Source organism: Seriola aureovittata, chromosome 16 (genome assembly GCF_021018895.1).
Source record: "Seriola aureovittata isolate HTS-2021-v1 ecotype China chromosome 16, ASM2101889v1, whole genome shotgun sequence".
In the NCBI taxonomy this organism is placed as follows: domain Eukaryota; kingdom Metazoa; phylum Chordata; class Actinopteri; order Carangiformes; family Carangidae; genus Seriola; species Seriola aureovittata.
In genome coordinates this window covers 19,602,029-19,622,699 of record NC_079379.1, presented here as the reverse complement: position 1 = coordinate 19,622,699, position 20,671 = coordinate 19,602,029, and the positions used below count along the sequence as shown (strand labels likewise).

Genomic DNA, 20,671 nt, shown 5'->3' with positions numbered 1-20,671 from the left:
GCCCCGTAACCCTGTCTCCTGCCTCCCTCCCACCCTGTTATTGAACGTCTACGCCGAATCAGTCACCCAACCACAACCCTTCAGATCTTTTTCTTTGTTTTCCCGTCTCTCAGTCTCGCTCAATCCCTCCCTCTCGCCCTCGTCTTCACTGTCTGTCCATTGTTGAGCAGACAGAGACGCAGACAAACAGGGAGAGAAGATATCCGCTGGTGTACCACAAGATTGGAGAGGAAGAATGGTAGAGAGACAGGCGGAGGAGAGGAAGATACATAGGCTGATACGAGGGCAAAGTTAATTACAGGGGACTGCCAATTAGAGGGCAAAGCGATGGGTCTGCTTGCTTCGCCGCGGCATCCCAAAAACATCACCAGCTCCCACCATGTTTATCCTCTGCAGCCACAAGACCGCGGCTCCCATCAGCCTTCACTGGAGACAGCTTAGATGCAGTCGGGGGTTATGGCTGGGGAACATGCAAGCTGTGATTGCAGACACGGCTAATATGGATAAGTGGGTAACACGTTGTATTTTTGTTGGGTTTTTTTTTTTTTTGCTATTTGTATTGATGGCACATTATGTCACTTCAATTGCATGTTTGCATTTGAAAGAGAAAACACACAGAGGAAAACATGAACAGAGGTAAAGGCACTTAGTCTTTATAGAGATTTTTGTCAAACATTCTTCAGAGTTGGAAAAGGTAATCAAATGTATAAATGTTTTCGAAAAAAACAAACAAATATCACAGTTAAAAGATCAGTGAAAACTCAACATCACCCTGTTGAGCATTATATAATATATATATGTATATGGCTCTGTTGGACACTCTTCTATGTGTGTGTTTCTCAAGCAAGATCATGAACATAAATTTATTCAAATCTATTTCTTCACATTCCTCCATTCTTTTATCATATATGATTGTTTGTGTTTATCTAAAACTTCACCCATAGTCTGATATGGCTTTTAGAGTCCCTTAAAGGTGGACACAGTCATCAAAGGTCCAATACTTCTTTCTCCAAAGGGATCATATTTGCTACATGGTGCACATGGGAGCTCCATGTCCACTGTACAGAGTTCATTTGGAAAACAAAACCAGAGTTGAGCCTCAGAAAGCTCCGATCTCAGTCGCCCATCCCTGGGCCGCCTTAGCTGATCCGCTGAAGCCCCTGCGCTGGGCTGTGGGAGACCCCAGAGGTGCAAAGGGCCTGAAAGAGATTTGTGGTGGAGCAGAAGATGATGAAGTAGAGGAGGAGGAGGTGGAAGGAGAGGAAGAGGAAGGGGTGGGGATAGGAAGAGGCGAGGCCCTGGTGGCGCAGTGAGGGGACGGCTGGGTCGGTCTGGAGGGGGCTAGGACAGGGGACGCTGCGAGGGCGGGCATCCTGTGGACGGTGGCCAGAGCTGTAGGCGCGAGGAGCGGTGGCACACCCTGCTGGCAGCCAGCCAGGGGGGCGAGGCGAAGGGAGGCGGCCGATGGGTAGCTGCCCAGCAGAGCAAGATCTCTTCGCCCATTGGTGAAAGGAGGTGAGGAGGAGGCCGGCGAGGTGGGGGAGATCTGAGGGAAGGACGCCCACGGCCAAGGAGGGAAGGGCAGGGCAGAGGCTGGGGGCGTCTGTAAGAGGAGAGGGTCTAGCTCACTTGCACAGTGGGAGAGGTGGGAGACCAGGCGGGCTCCTATAGGGTCCGGGGACTCGCCCTCAAGGGAACTGAGGTATCGCACCACCTCCCCAACACACTCCCTAAAACCCAGGGTCCTGTAGTCGACTGCCAGGGCCCTCGCATCAAAGTATCCTGAGAGAGAAAAAGAGTTTAGTCATGCGCTGAATAACAGTAATGGAATGCAGTTAGTCATGAAAATTATACTGTGCATGCTGGGTGTTTTATCTTTTGTTTAAAAAAAGAGGACAATAACAAAATGGTGGTCTACTTTTTGATAGTTTTAGATCTTTTCCAGCGTTACTTCAAAGGCCTTTGGTGTCTAGGTTGTGTAACGAAAGTGAATTTTAAGGAAGCAAAAAAAAAAACTCACCTTTTCCTCCCATGGCATGCAGCAGTTTGAGGTGGTCCACCGTCATCTGCAGAATCTCTGCTTTCTCCAGCTTAGATGAACCCTTCAGGGAAAAATGAGCAACATTTCACTCAGTTGCATCAGATTTTATGAAGCTGGTTTATTGCGTCTGTCACTGTGTCAGAATGAATAAGTTTAAACCGAGGCTTGATTTTTTTAAGCATTTACCTGTTTCTCAAAGGCACTGGGCACAAGTCTCCGGAGCTCTGACAGGCTGTGGTTGATGCGGTCTCTGCGCCTCTTCTCTATGATCTGCAAAACAAGATGAGCAGAGGGACAGTTAGGGCCAAGCCAAGAAAAAAGAAAAGAAAAAAAGACAGCTCTAAAAAGATTAAGATCCAAGGTTATAATCCACTCACCCCTCTTCTCTTCTTTCGGGCCAGAATCTGTGAGGCGCTGCCAGGAGACATGGACCCGGTGACTGGGCTGTACCATGGAGATAGAGTAAAAGAGAGGGAGAGATGGGGGGAGGGGGGGTATGGTAACTTTGATTCTCCTGCATATTGTTATTATTACCCTCCTTAATATGACACAGAGCAGGATGGCACATCAGCTCCCTTCAATCTAATTTGTTTTTTGGGCACAGAAAGGCAAAGGAGTGCCCGGGAGAGGAGGGAAGACGAGATTGTTTTTGGTTAAATGCATTTCTGGACATTAGTTTCAGTGAAATGACATGCTGTTCTCCTTTCCATCTGAGAGAAAAGCACTTTTAGAAAGATGATTATATAGCCTCGGGGCGATGCTTTTGCTCACATGGGGCTCCAACATGGCAGCATGGGATGTGAGCTCCTCCGAGTACAGTCACTCAATATGGATTGTGTTTGTTTGTGAACTCTCATCTTATAGGCCAGAAAGAGGCCTGTCAGCTCGGAGTTCCCTGCCCCACCAGAGACTTATTGCGTTTCTATTAGAGTTGAACGTGAAGGCTGCCAATTTAGCTGTGTGTTTTTGTTTAGGTTTATGTTTGATGGGGCTGACTTGAAAAGGCTTCACTGTCTTCTGTTTGCATGTCACATGGCAATCTGATTTTATCCAAACCGTCTTCAGCGTTACTGGCGTGCTGAGTGCTTGTGATGTAACCGATATTCCTGTCAATGTGTTTTTCTGTAATGTAGATGCACTGAGAAATACACTCTAATGAATATTCCCTTTCGTCCACATTTCCATGCTCCCAACCAAAGAATTTGACTAATGCACCTAAAATACAAAATTGTATAATGACTGAAAAGTGTGTGCAGCCATTTTACTGCTTATCAGATATTTTCTGCAACAATGCAGCAAGTTATATGTAATAGGCTGCAGTAAGCAGCATGGCAGCGTTGGTCACATTTGCAGGCAAAAGTGCAAGTGATTTATTTTCTTTCAGGTAAAACAATTTGTATTTGTAATTGTGCATTTTCCAGATTATCCCCTCTACTTATATTTAATTAAATGCATATAAATAATGGAAAAACTATGATTAATTATATATATTTGTGACAAAGAAAGATCACAACCTTAATACTATTCAAACTGAAAAGAATAACTAACTTTCAGCGTTTTTGACGGTGACTTAAATCTCTCAAATAAAGCAAAAATGTTTGTATGTTGCGTAATGAAGAGAGGAAGTATATAAAATAAATTAAATATCAGCATTCAGTCGCACACAGTGTGCCTCGAATGTTCCTGCAAAATGTCATAAAATCCTCAATATATTTGAAGCAGGATTGTCTCTCTCTGTTGCTTTGGTGTCCATTTAATTATTCAGTTTAATTATTCAGTTTTTCTGCTTTTTTGCAACATCAAAGAGTTTCTGAACCGGAAAGGATTAAAAGTTTAATATAGCTACATCGCAGCAATTTGCAATTATAGTTTAATAGAAAAATATTTGATGAATTAATTTTAAAACTTGACTCAAAAGACTTTTTAAAAAAGTGTTTGATCTGAAGATATTTTCTATCTTAAATACATTTATGATACAGTGAAAATTCTGCTCTTGCCTTCAGCCATGCTTCAGGCATGACAGGCCTTGTATAATTTTTAAAAAAAATATACACACTGTAATGAATGTCATGCATGCAATGAATGATACCAACCTCTGCATTTTTTCACAGGGGCATGTAAAAAAAACATGACACATTTTCATAGAGAGTGAAAAATGCAATGAATATATATTTCTGAATGAGTTAATACGGGAAATTTGCTGCCACAGGCCTTAAGTTTAAACTTCAAACTGACAACTCAGGTTTGTTAGGTTAAATTACTTAAATAAATTTACCAATAATTTACAAAGGTATTTGATCTGAATGCAGAAAACCTTTAAAGAGTAGGGATCAGTCATTTGTCATTACTGTTTTATGAACCACATCAGCTCGTGAGACTTAGAAACTTTCCCTGCAGTCTCTCAGCTGGTCTGGTGCATGACAGATGTCAAAATCTCTGTGAAGCTCACAGTTCACTGAACAAATTTGTCTTGCACTACAACTGGACGCCATCTAATTTTACTTTAAGGTGTGATTGGAGAGCATGTCTTACAAACTCAGGTGTGGTTGGCGGATGCTCACCAGTAGCTGTCTTCCTGTCCCACGTCGATAAACTCGTCTGTGTCCGAGTCTGGGGAGCTGTAGTCGTGAGGTCTCTTCATGTCTCTGTCCCTTTCTCACTGGGTGGACAGACGGACGGACGGACGGACGGACGGATGGATGATGGACTGAAGGATCTGGGTGATCTTGTCAGCTGCTCTCTGCTGTGTGGAGGCACCAGACTAAAGACTGTCTCCCCTTCTGCTCACCCTGCGTGCCCCTCACACTGCGTATGCTGTTACTTATAAAAGCTTTGTTGTCCTTAGTTACTTCTTGTCACTTGAGTTTGTTTTTTTTGTTGTTGATGTTGTCGTTTCTTCATGTGTCTTCTGTCCTTCCCTCTGTGAGTTAGGGGTGCCACTTGATCGACCCCCAAGGGCCCATGACAACTAAGAAAATTCACAAGCTGCTTTAGTCTTTTACTCTATCACTGGCATAGTCTCTCGCTTTCTCGCTCTCTGTTATTTCTCTCTTGGCTCCCTCTCTCTGTCACAGCCACCCAATGACAAAATAGGACTTTGGCAGTTGGGGCAGGGTTGCCAGTTTTGGCTCCCCCGCCTCCTCTCCCTGTCCCTCCTCCCTCCCTTTAATCTGCCCGTCCCTGGCTTGTCACTCTCCCTCCCTCCCTCCCTCCCCACCCCCCGGCCCCATCTTTCCACCCCTTTGCTCAGTCATCCTCAGTCAATTAGCCTCCAATCTCATCCTGCGCTCCTTCCGTCCTTCTTTCTATCCTCCTTTCTTTCTCTTTCTGCTCCTTTAATTATACTGCGTTGTAGAACAATGGCAGTGGGGAGGAGGGGAGGGAGAGGGGTGAGGTGTGGGAATGATGGACCGTGAAAACACTCCATCATCTGCAGAGGAGTGTGTGACGGTACACAACATTTGACTCTCACACAATCACACAGGTGATTTGGAGAATGGAGTTATTGAGCTACTGTGTGTGTGTTGTGTGTGTGTGTGTTGTGTGTGTGTGTGTGTGTGTGTGTGTGTGTGTGTGTGTGTACGGTGTGTGACACAAACAGCAGGGGGAGAAAACACTAGTGCAGTGATTTAAAAAAAAAAAAAAAGAGTAGCCTGTGACCTACGCAGCTGTCAGTGATCTGGAAAGATCCACAATATGAAGAAAAAGATGAACAGATTATCTTGCCTTTTCAGTGGTTATCAACCTTTTTCATCTGACATTCCCCCACAGCCAGACAGGTCATTAACACCACCATGGATTATAAACTGTATGTTACTTTTAGCTATCTAGCAAACCATGTCAACAGTTTATAACTTTACTTTACTTTAAGCAAACTATTTTGAATATTAGTTTTAAGCTATATTTCAAATATTAGCCATTACTGTTTCAACTGTTTTTGAATCACTTTTAATGATTTAACTGTTCATTTCACTTTTAGCAAATCATTTCAACTGTTTATCCATATTTAGCAATTTTGTTGTTGCTATTTCTTTCTATTTCAACCCTTTATCCAACTTAAGCTAACTAACTATTTGAAATGTTTATCCATTACTTTTAGCAAACTATATTAGCTGTTTGTTTATTACTTTTTGCTAACTCTTTTAACTGTTTAGTCATTACTTCTAGGTAAATACTTTAAATGGGCTGCAACTACAGTACCGCTAGTTGGGAATGACAGATTTATCCCATTAGGATACACCAACCGTGCACCTGCATTTATTATCATTTATTATTCAACTGCATATATTAGGGTTTTGAAAAGGTGACTTTTCACACAGACTTGGCAACAAGAAATCCTGCTAATTGAGAAAGCGACATTGGAACTCACACAGTGACTTTTATACCCAACTTTGTCCGAACCTTTTTAATCTGTCTTGCGTTTGTGTGTCAGTGCCACGGCCCGTTCATGCAGAGATGAGGGCAGGTACTGAGAGGTCAAGAGACAACTCAGCCCAGTGAGTGTCTGAACATCTGGGCTCTTCACTGGACAAGATAGCGCTCTCTTTGTGCTCTCACACACACACACACACACATAAGCACAGACACACTCAAACACATGCTTGCTTGCAACACTTAGCGCTCGGTTCCGCTGCCACCGTGGGAAGATTGCTGGTACAGATTGCCATGGAAACACGAGACCCAGGCGCCGGTTGTTAGGAGCGATGCCTGACTGACCCAGCAGTGTGTGCATATGTGTGTGTTAAAGACGGAGTGAGGCCAAGTGGCATGCCCCCTTCCACACAATGCCCAGCTGAGTGTGTCTCTTCCTGCCTGGCAGACTGGAAGGGTGTGTTAGTTTAAACACGCTGCAGGGCATGACTGCAAGATCTTTGTATGTTTTTTGAACAAATAAAGGTGTACATAATGATTTACTTCTCTCACTCCAAGTTCTTTTTCTCTTTTAAGATAATATTCTTTTCACCAGCCTTGCTTGTCCTGTTTAACTCACTTATATTAACTGAGCCCTGTCCGCCTACATTTGATCATGTTGTACATGTAAAGTAATAAACTAACTTATAACATATGCATGTGTGTGTTTATAAAACTCAAGTGTCAGTAATCAGTGTGACCATCACCAGGGGGGCTTATAGTGTGGTGAGTATGAGTCAGGACAAACAGAAAAGAGAAATCCCTCTTTCTCCCCCTCCCACCCTCCCCTCCGCCCATCCACATGTCCTTTCATTACCAATCACTCCTTAATTCAGATCTGGATTTCATTTCAGCATCAGAAAACAGAGAAAAAAGAGTCTTAAAGAAAAGAGACATCTATGAAGCAGACTTCAGTTTCTTCTCTGTTGTTGTGTTTTTTTTTTGTCACCCACTCACCCACCCTTGTCTTCAAAGATTAACTTTCTTCTCTGTATCACCAATGTTTTTTTCTTTCTTTTTTTGAAATGAAATCGCTCTGGTTTCACTCATTGTTTTTGGCCGGCACCGCCTCCCAGTTGTTCCAGGACGAGGCAAGTTGCATGAAAAACACACACGAAGTGGAAAGTAATTAAGAAGATGAATGAATGAATAAATAAATAAGTTAATTATGAAAATGGTTTCATGGTGGGGGTGTGTGAAGGGAGGGTGATGGAGAGAAACATAAGAGAGCGAAAGCTGGCACTGGATGGTGGGATGGAATTCTGGGAGATTTCTGGCGATCTTGGTCGGCCACTTCAAGTCCTCTCCCTCCCATCCCTCCAAACCACAACAAGGACACGTCCCTTATTGAAATTAACAAGCTCATACTTTTACAATTTGCACACACACGCACACATGCGCAGCTCAAATATGAACGTGTGAACGCTCAGGGACATACACACACACATGGCCATGAACTGATTCATACAAGCACACACACACACACACACACACACACACACACACACACACACACACACACATACACACACACACACGCAACTCCCTCACACGAATGTGGACAGTGCATACCCACAATTTATAAGGCACAAACACTCAGCTGCAATTATTGTTTCTGATGCATGACTATTGCTATTGTTTGAAAGTCTGTGAGATGGAACCAGCTCAACAGGATATTTTGTTTGTGACTTTTTCTCTGCATTCATGTCAGACTGAATAACTGCTCAGATATGTATCACTGAGCGGTTGATTTCAATTATTTGTACTCAGTTTTTCAGAAAACCAACTTTAAGCAACACTATTTTCTAAAATGAGAGCACTTCAGTTCAAAAAGACACTCCAAAGAATTTAAACCTGTTGAAAGAGAAAGATAAGTAAACTTGTTGTGAACTTTTTAACACAAATAAATAAATAAATAAATAAATATTACCAGCTTGACCAAATCCTACACGGCCAAATTCCAGTTAATGTGGTGAATGTAAATATGTATTTTAAACTGCAAGGTATCCCAACAAATGATCAAATGTGATCAAATAAGCAAATTAAACTCTTGCTCACTGTCTAGCACCCCTGTGGAGAATTAGTGAAAGGCCAAATGTGGTCAAAGGAGCTCTGCATGGTGCACTGCTGTATGCAAGTGCTACTGACATATACCCAAAAACTCAGTTGATTTCTTATTGGTATGAGGCCTTTATAACAGTCAGCCTGTGGCTGAGCTTTCAGCCACTGGGGTCAAAATTGGATTGGCATGGGAACTGGCACCGGAGTAGCTTGGCACTGTCCAGGCTGGACCCATGAGGGAATTATCTGTCCCTCAGACACATAAGGAATGCCCGGGACCTGTGGCACTGTTAGTCTGGCCGTCGCCGCAGTTCACTTGGAATAACCTGGATATATGAGGCATTCCTGGAAATGCCAAGTTTGCTCCTATAGGGTGTTTCCAAAGAGCTGCATTGTGTTTTTATGATCTGATTGAGCTGATATGAGGTGTGAATAAACCTCAAGAGAAGTAGGGTTAGACACAGTCAGTATATATGTTTGTGATAGTGGCTGCTGTGATTTGAGGTGTCGAGAGGGCAGGAGGGCTGCAGTGATGGGTCATGCTGCCTGTCAGAGAGCGAGAGACATAGAGAGAGAACAGAGAGAGAGAGAGAGAGAGAGAGAGAGAGAGAGGAGAGAGAGAGAGAGAGAGAGAGAGAGTCCTCCCTCCTCATCCGGCTCCCCTACGCAAAGATAAATAAAGAGGCTAAAAGCCGAAGAGAAGAAGCAGAAAGGAGCTTTTGTGGTTGCCGAGTGGGGTCCCTTTCATGGCGGTTCCCACAGCACTGGGCCCGTGATGACATTCACCATGTTTCACACACAGACACACACACACACACACACGCATGCTGATGGGCCCTGTGACTGCGGTGACTTTCGCTGGTGCCGGGCCCCAGACGGGACGGCGAGGGCCCCGAGAGCCACAGGCAGCCATTGTGCTGTCGCCGCGGAAACCAGCCTCTTTATGTCAGACATGTTTTTCTGTTTGTTTTCTTTTTTATGTCTTTAATGTGGGCAAGGGGGAATGTTTCCCCTCTCATCTCCCCCCTCCCCCATCACTGCTCTGCGTTATTTCCCCCCAATACCCATCTTCCTCCTCCTCCCACCAATCCATCCACATTTGTTTCTCCTCTTTTCCTCCCTCCTCCTCTTCCACTCCCTTCCTCTTCTTCCACTCCCTTCCTCCCTTATGTTGACTCCCCCCTTTTCCCCCTGGAGATCGTCATTTGTAAAGCTCTTTGCTTAGACAGCCCATATCTTTGTCGTGGTGTTGTGGCCTCCCTCTCACTCAGCTCCTTTTTATCTGTACTTCATGAGGTTTTGGCACAAACTGGCACTTTTTCTCCCTGTGTTGAAAAAAAAAAAAAAAAAACCCCAACAAAACAATGTGCACAACTCTAAAACAACAAAACCTATCCCCAAAGAATTCTGCCTTTCCCACGCTAAGCCAATTTTCTTCACAAGATTAAACAAACTCCCAATAACAAAATGAAAGAAAGGGGGAGGAGGGGTGGTAAAGAGAAAAAAAAAAAGAATCTGGTTATGATTCGAGTCTCCAAAAAAGCCAGGATGCCCCAAAGTCCTCCAATGAGAAAAACAAACCTTAAAAAAAAACAAAGTCAACTGTTACTATTTTTAAGTGCCTGAAGAATGTCGCTCGGTGCCATGACTCAAAGGCATGCCGGCTCTCATCCGTAATCAGTTCATTCTGACTGCACTCCTCCACCACATCACACACAAGACACAAGCTTTTATAGGCCGCAGCGAAAGACGAGGAGAAGAAGGGGAAAGTGAAAAATGAAAGAGTTCGGGGCTAATCCACTCTGTCCCCTCTGCCATGCATGCAACTGTGCCTGATTTGATGACCGGGGGTTTTAAGACTCAAGCTAATATTAGACACGGTAAAACTAGTTTTGCTCAAGCTGACTATCATTCAAGTTTATGGAGGAGACTAATTTTTATTGCGTGGAGCCATGTGATGCCTAATTCCTCGATCAGCTTTCTATTTTTGTTAGTGACTGGAGAAAAGGCGTACAGTGTAGACTCTTGCAATTCTGAAAGGAAAGTAAACTGTACATGGCAACGATGCACTCAAAACAGGAAACATATGCATCTGTTCCTTAGTCAGTTTGAAATTCAGAGATGTGGATAAATTGAATTCAAGATTGGTTCAGAGGAGCTCTCACGGAGTCATAATCCCTGTTTTATGCTGCCCTGAATACCCTAGGCTGCAGCTCTCTGACACCCTCTCACTTCCCCAAATCCCTCTTATAACTTTACACCTCAGATTACAGCCTTATCAGGGAGGCATCCTGCTGACACCTCGTTCTGACGGCAGCTCGGAAGAGCAGGCATAAGCCCTTAAAAACCCGGCATAAAAACTTGCCGCCACCGCACTGCTGAGTAATTTTTAGTGTTCCCAGAAAGGGATTACAGTGAGTGTGCAGGGAGAGAAAAGAAGACTTTGATGGAGGAAGGATGGGGGTAATGACGAACATCATTTTCATCTCCTGAGGGAGCTGGTATTTCTTTTATTGGCCCAGGTAGAGGCTTTTATTATTAATATTACTTGAACTGAAATAAGGGATGCTCTGATCATTGAACCTGGATGTGTCAGCATTCTTTTTACTAACACAAAACTAAGTTTGTGTTGTTCAGTGAAACTGGAACAGCTGATCCATAAACTATAAACTAATACTGTAGATATCACAGTCGTTCCCAAGCTGTCTCAGCAGTTCATTACTTTTAGTATCTCAACCGTTTATCCATTTCTTTTAGCTAACACTTATAACTAGCCTATTTAACCTGTTTATTCATTACTTTAACAAACTATTTCAATCAATTCATCCATTTTATTTAGCTAGCTATTTCAGCTCTTTATCTATTATGTTAACAATAACATTTTCAACTGTTTATCCATTACGTTTAGACAGGCTAACATTTTCAACCGCCTATTACTTTTAGCTAATTATTTGTTTATTGATTACGTTAGGTAGCCATTTTAGTTTCTCGCTCGCTTACCAACTAGTATTCACACACTCAGTTTCACCTGTGGTGTCAATGTGTTAGCACTGAGTTTGATGGGCAGTTGGACTGGTCTTTGTAAATTTACTAAAGATTGTAATCCAATTTGACTTGTCTACTTTCCCCTTCACCACAAAGCTTTTGACATATGTAATCAAATCAGAAGTAGTTGAATTCAGTTGATTTAATTAGTTGAGTTTCCCTCTTACCCATTGGCAACTGCAAGACGACCACTGACCTAGTGCAACATCAGGTAAGTAAGATATATCAGATTGCATATAATGCTAATTTTATTCGTTGACTGCCATGAGACAACTTCTCACGCCACTGCTTTGTACATTTTTAATGTAAACATAATGTCATCTGTTTCGACATCAAACAAACACAAAACAATGCCATGACAAAGTTTGACAGACACCACATGGATGCAGACAGACATGAAAACATGCATTCAGAAACCTACACATGACAGATGTTCATGCAAAACTGATACACTCTGCACGTATCGCAGGCACAAACACACACCGTCTTTCTCAGACATGAAAACTTGCTTGAGGTCAATGCTGGAAGACGACTGGCGAGCTGCTCAGGAGGCTTTGATCTTTGTACTTGGCTGTGGCAAAGACAGCCAGCCAGAGCTGAGGCCCTGCGCTACCGGAAGCTTGTGGTCTGGGACGGCTCCATTTACTACTCTGTTCTGGTGCTAAATATACAATAATAAAAAGGCTGGCAGATTTATTTCAGACTGTGATACATTTCCTCTCCAGCGAGGGAAGAAAGTACTTAGCGAGAGACAGACGTCTCCAGATCACTGAAGAACATTAAGTGATAATTACAGAGAGCGATAGACAGAAAGAGAGAGACGAGGTTCCCCCTCTTACTTTTCTCTTCCTCTTCCTCCGTCACCACAGAAGAAAGTGGCGTCTCCAAACTGAAGAGGGGCGCCCGCTGTATTAGACTCCCAATGATTGGCTATGATTGCATTATCTGATCCCATGAGGGATAAAAGGATAGCAACACACACACACACACACACACACACACACACACACACACACACTGTCACCACATGCCTGTATTTCATTGCTCAATAATCACTGCCTCCTCAGAAGTCAAACATGTTTTTTGAAAACGACTTTAGACATGTAGCCATAAAAGAAAATATGATTCAAACTCAAACATTGTCTTTATCTTTTTCAAGTCAGTTTTCTAAAGCACATAAGTACGCACACACATACACACACACTCATGCTCCCCTATGTACTCGGCTTCACCACCAGTCCACCGCACTCCTCTCAAAGCTCTTTGATCCCCGGTCGAGGGTCCTCTCCGCGGTGCCTCTGTCTGAATTCCAGAGATTCTGGCATAATTCAAACGTTTCACGGCACATAGTTGGTCCCCCCAGGAGACAGCGGCAGAGATGGAAAATGCCACCACGGTCCCCGGCTCTCTCTCCCTCCATTGTCCCTACTCTTTAATCAGGCCCTCTCTGTGGCTCGCGCTGCCACCGTGGTGTGTTGTCTCAGCCTGGGAAAATGCCGGCCTAAGTGGCTGTTATGTGCTGAGGCGCAGACCACAGGGACTCAGAGGGGTGCTGCTGGAGCCCTCTGTGCCAGCCATGGGTCTTGGAGTGGCTAGCACACACAATGAGTGAGGACTCAGATCTACATGTAGTCTTACATAACAGCCACTGCTACATCTATTTACTTTTTCGAATGAGCTTCGTTCAGTAAATCATACGTCATCGTAATCATAGGCGTAAACCTAACCCAGTGATAAATCATGAATATTATTTGTTCCTAAAGGGTTGCTGGGTGTAAATCAGCATTAAGCTGCAATACAGTTAGGGCAGTATTGTAGAAACTCCAGTGTGATGGCTTGGCTGTGAAAGGTCTGTGGAGAGGGAGTTTCCTGCCCTTATGTCAACACATGACCAAAACAAAGGCTTTGTGTTTCCCTGAGTCAGAGTGAGAAGAAGGTCAGGAACTAACGCTACCTCAGAGTTGAAACCATTTCAGCTTTGTTTTGGGACAGACTCGTGTTAGGGCTGGGCAGCAGGGTCAACCGGCGGTTGGCCCGCCTGTAGCCGGACACAACGCTCCATCAGGTCAAGTTTACAAGGACTGTCAAACGCTGCTGGTTTATACTAGTTTATATTTAGTGCTTATAAGCGTGAATCGACTTTTTATGAGGTGCCGTAAATTTCATTTTCAAAAGAGGGTGAGTATGGAGGCTCATGTACGCCTACTCTGTGGTTTCTCCAGGCCACCACGAAGCCTTTGTATTCACCCTGTTTGCCATGGGAAAATATCTGAAACAAATAAGTCGCCTGGTCGGCACCCATCAGTGTAAAAAACACTTCTAAGAGTTGTGGATTATGCTGAGAGGGTGTGGCGCAGTCCTTAAGGAACTACTTGTTTACCCTTGCTATGTCCAAAAATAAAAAAGGAACTATTTTCTCTCTTAGATTCAAGGCAAATAAACAAGTATTTTTGAGTAGACGTTGTGGGCAAGCGTGAGCCGTCTGTGGTCGTGCAGCAACATGCTGGACTTGGTAGCAGTTGTGCAACACTTTGAGGTTGTTCCCCCAAAACATTACCATCATCATCATTATCATCATTACTATGGATGAGCTTCTGCAATGGAAAACGGTAGACATAACTCAATATTTTTTATAGTTTTTAAAAAAAGTCAATTTATAGTAGTTAAAACAAGACTATGGGACATTTAAATGTACAAAAAGTAAATTCTTAAATACTGTACCAAAGCAATGTTGCTACTTTGGTTTTGGCAGCTAAAGCCTACTTTTTCTAAAATGGTCAGGTAAGACCATTTTCCGGATGTGCCAGCTAAGAGATACCATCATATGTGTGTCCCTAAGCAACAAGGTGTGAACAAAGGTTCATACGAAAAACAAAGACATCAATGACATACTCTAAAGCGGTAGGTGGCAGTAGTGAATCACTTCATAGTCTGCCAGCCACCATAAAACATAAAAAGAACAAAATGAAGGTTACCACAACAAACATGTCGGGGAAAATGGAAGAGCCACCACCTACCAGAGCAAAGTACAACTATGAAGAAAAGAGTAAGACTGGCAGAGGGTCAACAGGCCAGAAACAGAAAGTGAGAAACCGTGGAGCAAAACAAGAATAACCCTTGGTCCAACAATAACAGGATGAAAAGACTCAAAGCAATAACTGGGTTTCAGAATAGACTCAGAGATGGCATCTGCTTTACTAGACTGCTAACGCAACTAACACTGGTTTTTATTATGCGCTGATTACCGTGTTGAAGTTTGGTGTGGAAATTAGATTTTTCTCTTATTTCTGTCCGTGGCTGCAATTTAATATCCTACTGTTTGAATGCTCCAAAAAGTAAACTAATGTTTGAGTTTTATTCAGTGAAAGCAAACATAACACAAAGTTACACAAATCAACTCTCAGTCAAACATGAACAGGTTTATTTTTTATGATAATGTTAGCACTAATACCGCATTTATTTATCAGACTTTCTGGTGAATCGTGTAATTCATTGGTACAGTCGTTCGTTAGCTTGACATCTCGTCCACATGTAACCTGGCTGGTGATCAACAGAGAAAAGTTCCAGACAACCAGCCCTCAGACTGTTTTTGAATCTTAGCTGGTCATCAACAGAGCAAAGCCACATAATAGCAGCGACTAGACTGTATCAACATGTGACTTACCGTCTCACATGGGTGGGTAAGTCACTAGCTGTATGTGGCCGTGGCTTGAGTTGTCACCCCTTGCGGTCAGGGAGGCTGCTGTTGCCGCTACTCAACAAAAGTTCCACTGTCTCACTTGTGTGAAGAAAGTGAAGAAAAATTATTTATAAATTATATTTATTATTATTTTAAACTGCTCTGAAGTGGAAAAAAAGTCACATGAGACAAGTGTTACAATTTTAACAAGTCTGTATAATGTCTTTTTTTTTATCACATTACAAATAAATGCAGTATTTAATATTTCTCCACTCTAAATGGATCTCTTCTCTATTCTTATATCTTCTAAATTAATCCGTCTCTATGGTGAAAATGTCATTTTTGTCAAGTCCAGGTGGACACCTGTCAATGTGGTTCACTGAAGGTTATTTTGGAGGTTAATTTTTACATGTTTGTCCCTGTTATAGAGATGCACAGTGGGATTACAGCAGTGTGACTGCACTCAGCCACCTCCAAATAGTGCTTGTGTAAATTTTGTTATTTTATGCCTTAATTTTTGTTTTATTGATCACAGTTGAGTGGAACAGCATCTAAAATAATGTCTCACATCAATTATGTGATGCACAGTTTTTAAACTATCTTTGAATTTAATTAATTTTCATCAGTGTCTTGCAACCACCAACTAAGGAACAACCACCCCAGAGGACAAGAGTACCCACAGGAGAATGAGACAGGACTAAAAATATTATTCTGCAGTAAATGAAAGCTGGCACTATGACATTTAGTGAATACTTCATAAGATAAAAGTCTATGTTAAATTCAAATTTAAATTAATTAATCAGTCAATGTTGTGTACAATCAATATTGACATGTAGAAGGGTTATGCCATGATTTCAAAGAACAGACATCATATCAAAAATACTTTAACAGTCCTATAAAAGTATTCTTGTTGAAAATCAACAAATTGGTTTCATAACACTGTCATAAGTCAGTAATTCACATAAGAAATCTGCTGATTGCTGAAGAGCACTTTGACACAAAAGATCTTACTTGGTATCAAACCTAGAATTTACCAAAAAGAACAGCACAGGGTAAGAAGAAGGTGGTGTGTAGAATGAGGACTGCAACAGGGTAAAATGACATGGTGTTACACTCTCTTGTACAGTAGGTGGCGATACGCACCACAGGACTATTTGCAATCCACCAGTAAACTTTGAGAAGAAGAAGAAAGCGGAAGTTGTTTGCTAACGTCAACACAGGACAATGACCCTTGTTAATCCATATTTTTGTGCTATAATAAAGGTTTTGTGACGTTCACACGCGTAATTTTACAGGTGAGGCCATAATATGTCTTTTTTTTAACCTCACTGTGTATCAATATTCTTCGTAAAGTGCAGTGTGTGTAATTAGTCATCTGTTTTCAATATATAACTAACGCTAGCTACTCGGCGCTACCAACACAAGCTAGCATGTAAGTAAACAAAGTAGGGATGTTTAGTTGTAGCCTCCTCTTTTTACTACCGCTGTCAACCATATGCTTATTTGTCTGAATTCTGCATATTTAAGTCTCGGCAACCTAAAAGACAATAAATGTTTTATCATATTAAACGTTGCCTAACCTCAGTGATTAAAACACAACAATTAGCTTGTACCATACTCCATTGCCTCCTTAACAATACATTTGAAGTCAAGTGTCACACAAGATTATAGAGTGTGTAGTTAATTTTAAATGAAAGATATAAACAGAACCCAAAAGTCCAATATCAACATGTTCTTCCCTGTTTAAAGTGACACACCCTTCTCTCTCCTCTCTCTGTCAGGGTTCACTGGGGTGTAGACATGGAAGTGCCCTGCTACCTACCAAAACTGCTGTTTGAGCTCAATGAGCAGCGCAAGCGGGACTTCTTCTGTGACTGCAGCATCCTTGTTGAGGGCCGTGTCTTCAAGGCCCATCGTAATGTGTTGTTTGCTGGGAGTGGATATTTCCGGGCTCTTCTGGTTCACTATCTGCAGGTGAGAGAAGCTGACATCAGTGCCTTCGACAGTTTTATTTTCCTTGGTAGTGGGGGGAAAAGTGTTGGGCATGACTTCTTAGAAACAAATGTCATGAATTGGTGAAGATTGAGGAGAAGAAGAACTTTTATGCCTTGAATTATTAAATAAGCAGATGATTTTTTGTTAAAGCAGCTAAGAAATCAGGCCCTGATTTTTTGTATAATATATCTCTTCTCAGGACAATGGCCAACGCTACAGCACCGCATCGCTGGACATTGTAACAGCTGATGCTTTCTCAATTATCCTGGACTTCCTCTACTCTGGCCGTTTGGCCCTAAACAGAAGCAACGTCATTGAGGTAATGTCAGCAGCCAGTTACCTGCAGATGACAGATCTGGTGAACTTCTGTAAAGGATACATCCGCTCATCTTTGGAAATATGCAACAAGGAGAAGGAGAGGAACACAGAGAAGGAGGACCAGGCACAGGAAGGAGGGATGGGTCCTGCAGACAGCGGCTCTTCAGCAGTGGCAATCTCCAATGGTTCGGTGGCTGCAGAGCCTCGTTCACAGGTTGCAGAGGCGGATAGAGGGTCGGGTCTAGGTCCGGAGTCTGTGACATCAGCTAGAACCCCCTTGTCTATCCCTGTTGCCACCCCTCCAGGCACCAGCAGAGACATTGACAGCGACTATCATTCCAGGGAGGAGTTTACATCTGGGAGTGAAGGACAGAAGGGACACATGGATCAGACAAACCTCTCATCCTCCTCATCCTCTACTTTGACTCCAGAGTTAGTGAATCCCAAGATAGAGTACGACCCTGATGAGGAGCTTATGGAGTCCCCTGACACCAAAGACCTTGCCTCGTATCCTGGGCCCTCTCTGCATAATTCTCATCATAGCAGGCTACTTCCCCCTAGTCCCTCTCCCTCCAACGAACGCTCCCCCCTGGGATACAGCCCTTCTTTTAATGCCCGGCAGCTGATGGAGATGCTGGCTAGAGGTGAAGGCCCTAGTCCTCTGGGGGAAAGAGTGGGGCAGCGCTTTAACCAAGGACTTGGTAGCAGCACAGGTGGAGGCAGAATGGATGAAAGTTTGGGATTTGTGGGATCATCTATCATGGAGATCCAGTCTGACTGGCTTGGAGAGGACACAGGTAAATGGCCTAGGGTGACGTATTTTCCAGAAGGCTTAAAAAAAAACATCTTTTAAACTTACACTGTTGCATTCACTAAATTCCCAAGCGGAAAAGTAAGGCTACACATTTTGCAGAATTGTCCTAGTTGGGTAGCTTTGAACAGTTTGCTTCTCTCTCCCCCTACAGGCGATGGCTTGGTAGTGCCAGTGAAACTCCACAAGTGCCCTTTCTGCCCGTACACTGCCAAGCAGAAGGGCATCATGAAGAGACACATCCGCTGTCACACAGGAGAGAGGCCCTTCCCTTGTCCCATGTGTGGCAAGAGGTTCACAAGACAGGAGCATCTTCGCAGCCATGCCCTCAGTGTAAGAACTCAGTACAGTAAGAACTCACAGTGTAGCTGTGACTGCAGAAAAATCTGAAAAAAATTATATTACATGATCTTCAGCTTGGTTTTGATTCATAGGCGAAATTATAAGTTGTATTACAATGTGAGCAACCATTACTTTAAATTACTGAGGAATGAAGAAAAAGATGAGACTGTTTTCCAGATGTGAATCTTTGAAGTTATTTAAGAAGAGCAGGGAATTTATGGATAACAGTAATTATGCTCAGTGAACCTACCCCAGGTTAATTAAAGGTTTTAAAAAACAAACATATTTGTTGTTGTTCAACCACAATAACATTTATATTGGCAGTCCTTGTACAGAAAAAAATGAATTGACTTGTTAAAGATTTAAAATGTGTTCTTGAAAAGGATTGTTCAGTGTTTAATTGATATTCAAGATATAATGGTTTGTACAAAACTTTAAGCCAGTAATTGCTATCAGTTCACTGTAAACACTAATTACCCATCTCACTCTTTAATTGAGTGCAGTTAAATTCAGTTCTTTCTTCCCTGTTGTTTGTGTTTTATCTGGAATGAAATAAGCACAATAAGAGCAGTAAATCTTTTGTTTCCTGTATTGTTATTCTTCACTTACTGTATAATAATCTAAAAGTTATTGTTGCCTCTCCAAAATCATTCACATACAGCTGTCTTTCTCTCTGTGTTGGCCATCGGCAGGTCCACAGACACTACTGGCCAGTGTCTTGTAAGAGCTGCAGGCGAACCTTCACTGGATCCAGTGTTTCACCAGGACTCAGACGCTTTGGCATTTGTGACAGCTGCAACTGCGTGACCACCACTCATGATGATTCTGCCCCTGTTCACCCTGCCAACCAACCAGAGCCCATGGAACGTGCAGATGGGGGTACAGATTGGTCCAGTTTTATGGACGACGTGGATGAGGTGGAGGTTGGCAGAGTGGAAGACTTGGTAGAAAAACAGATGCTCGAAAGGCAGCTGGCTGTCTGCACTGATGTAGGTCACACACTGTGAATCTGTAGCCCACTGTACTCTAAAGAAAACCACCACTTACACACTGTGGCCATACTATTATTGATGCTAAATTATTACTGTAAAATGAACTTATTTGTTCATTTGTTTGTAACCACAGAATGATTCCTTTTAACTGTTGGAGATAATAGTGCCCCTGTGATTTGCTTGACAGCAAATAGATTCAGTGTTGTTTGTCTGTTTGTTTGTTTGTTTTTTTAAATTCATAAACGTGGCCTTTATTTGCCTGCCCATCTTTGCACAGTTGATGAATCCAAATTTGCCTGTATGCTTTGTACATAAAGAGAATGTTTCTGTCAAAACTGTAGTATGTTATGATTACAGTTTATTCCAGATTACAGGTCATAGAAATAATGAGCTTTGTGGTTGTGATTGGGCCACTGTGGATATTGTTAAAATAAATGTGTCGTATGTATAACAGTGTACATTTCTGTGTATTCATGTGCATTTGCCAGTCAGAGATTTGTGAATCTCGAGGCAAGTTGATTTCCCTGCTGCTTGACATCCAGTAGATTTGCATCAGGTGAGGAACCAGTATTGTGACACAAAAAGTGTTGTTTGACGCCCTCTAGTGGTTGAACCGTCAACAGGAAAAATTCTACCCACTCACACCGTTTGCGCGTTCCCGTGGAGCATGGGAGTGTTTTTTTTTTTAAATTAATTAATCTATTCATTCAGATAATCATTTTCTTTTCACAGGCTCACTATGCCATGAGTCATGTCATGTCCTTGCACATACACTTAAGCCTACATTTTTGTCAATGCTGTGTATAAGATGATGTTTTACATTTGAACATTATTTATGAGCATTTATTTAATTATATAACCTTTCAGAGGTATTATGGGTAGCAACGAATTTCCTGTTTCCACTGGAGAAAGGTGAGGCCGTCCCATAGCTTTCAGGTGTATTTATACCCTCCCACTTAGGTAAGACAGCCTCAAAA

At 42.6% G+C, this 20,671-nt stretch overlaps 2 protein-coding genes across 2 annotated transcripts; one reads left to right on the top strand and one right to left on the bottom strand.

Annotated features, from left to right (window-relative positions):
- Positions 1 to 631: 631 nt before the first annotated feature.
- Positions 632 to 12,982, bottom strand: heyl (hes related family bHLH transcription factor with YRPW motif like). Its single transcript, XM_056398562.1, has 6 exons — positions 12,397 to 12,982; positions 4,603 to 5,009; positions 2,419 to 2,485; positions 2,228 to 2,311; positions 2,021 to 2,102; positions 632 to 1,782 (listed from the first exon to the last, which is right to left on the bottom strand). Exons 2-6 carry the CDS (start codon positions 4,680 to 4,682, stop codon positions 1,100 to 1,102), a joined length of 996 nt encoding a protein of 331 aa, XP_056254537.1. The 5' UTR covers positions 4,683 to 5,009; positions 12,397 to 12,982; the 3' UTR covers positions 632 to 1,099.
- Positions 12,983 to 16,398: 3,416 nt separating this feature from the next.
- Positions 16,399 to 20,145, top strand: zbtb8b (zinc finger and BTB domain containing 8B). Its single transcript, XM_056399315.1, has 5 exons — positions 16,399 to 16,531; positions 17,018 to 17,210; positions 17,431 to 18,346; positions 18,515 to 18,693; positions 19,395 to 20,145. The coding sequence occupies exons 2-5, from the start codon at positions 17,037 to 17,039 to the stop codon at positions 19,707 to 19,709; spliced, it is 1,584 nt and encodes a 527-aa protein (XP_056255290.1). The 5' UTR covers positions 16,399 to 16,531; positions 17,018 to 17,036; the 3' UTR covers positions 19,710 to 20,145.
- The last annotated feature ends 526 nt before the right edge of the window (positions 20,146 to 20,671 follow it).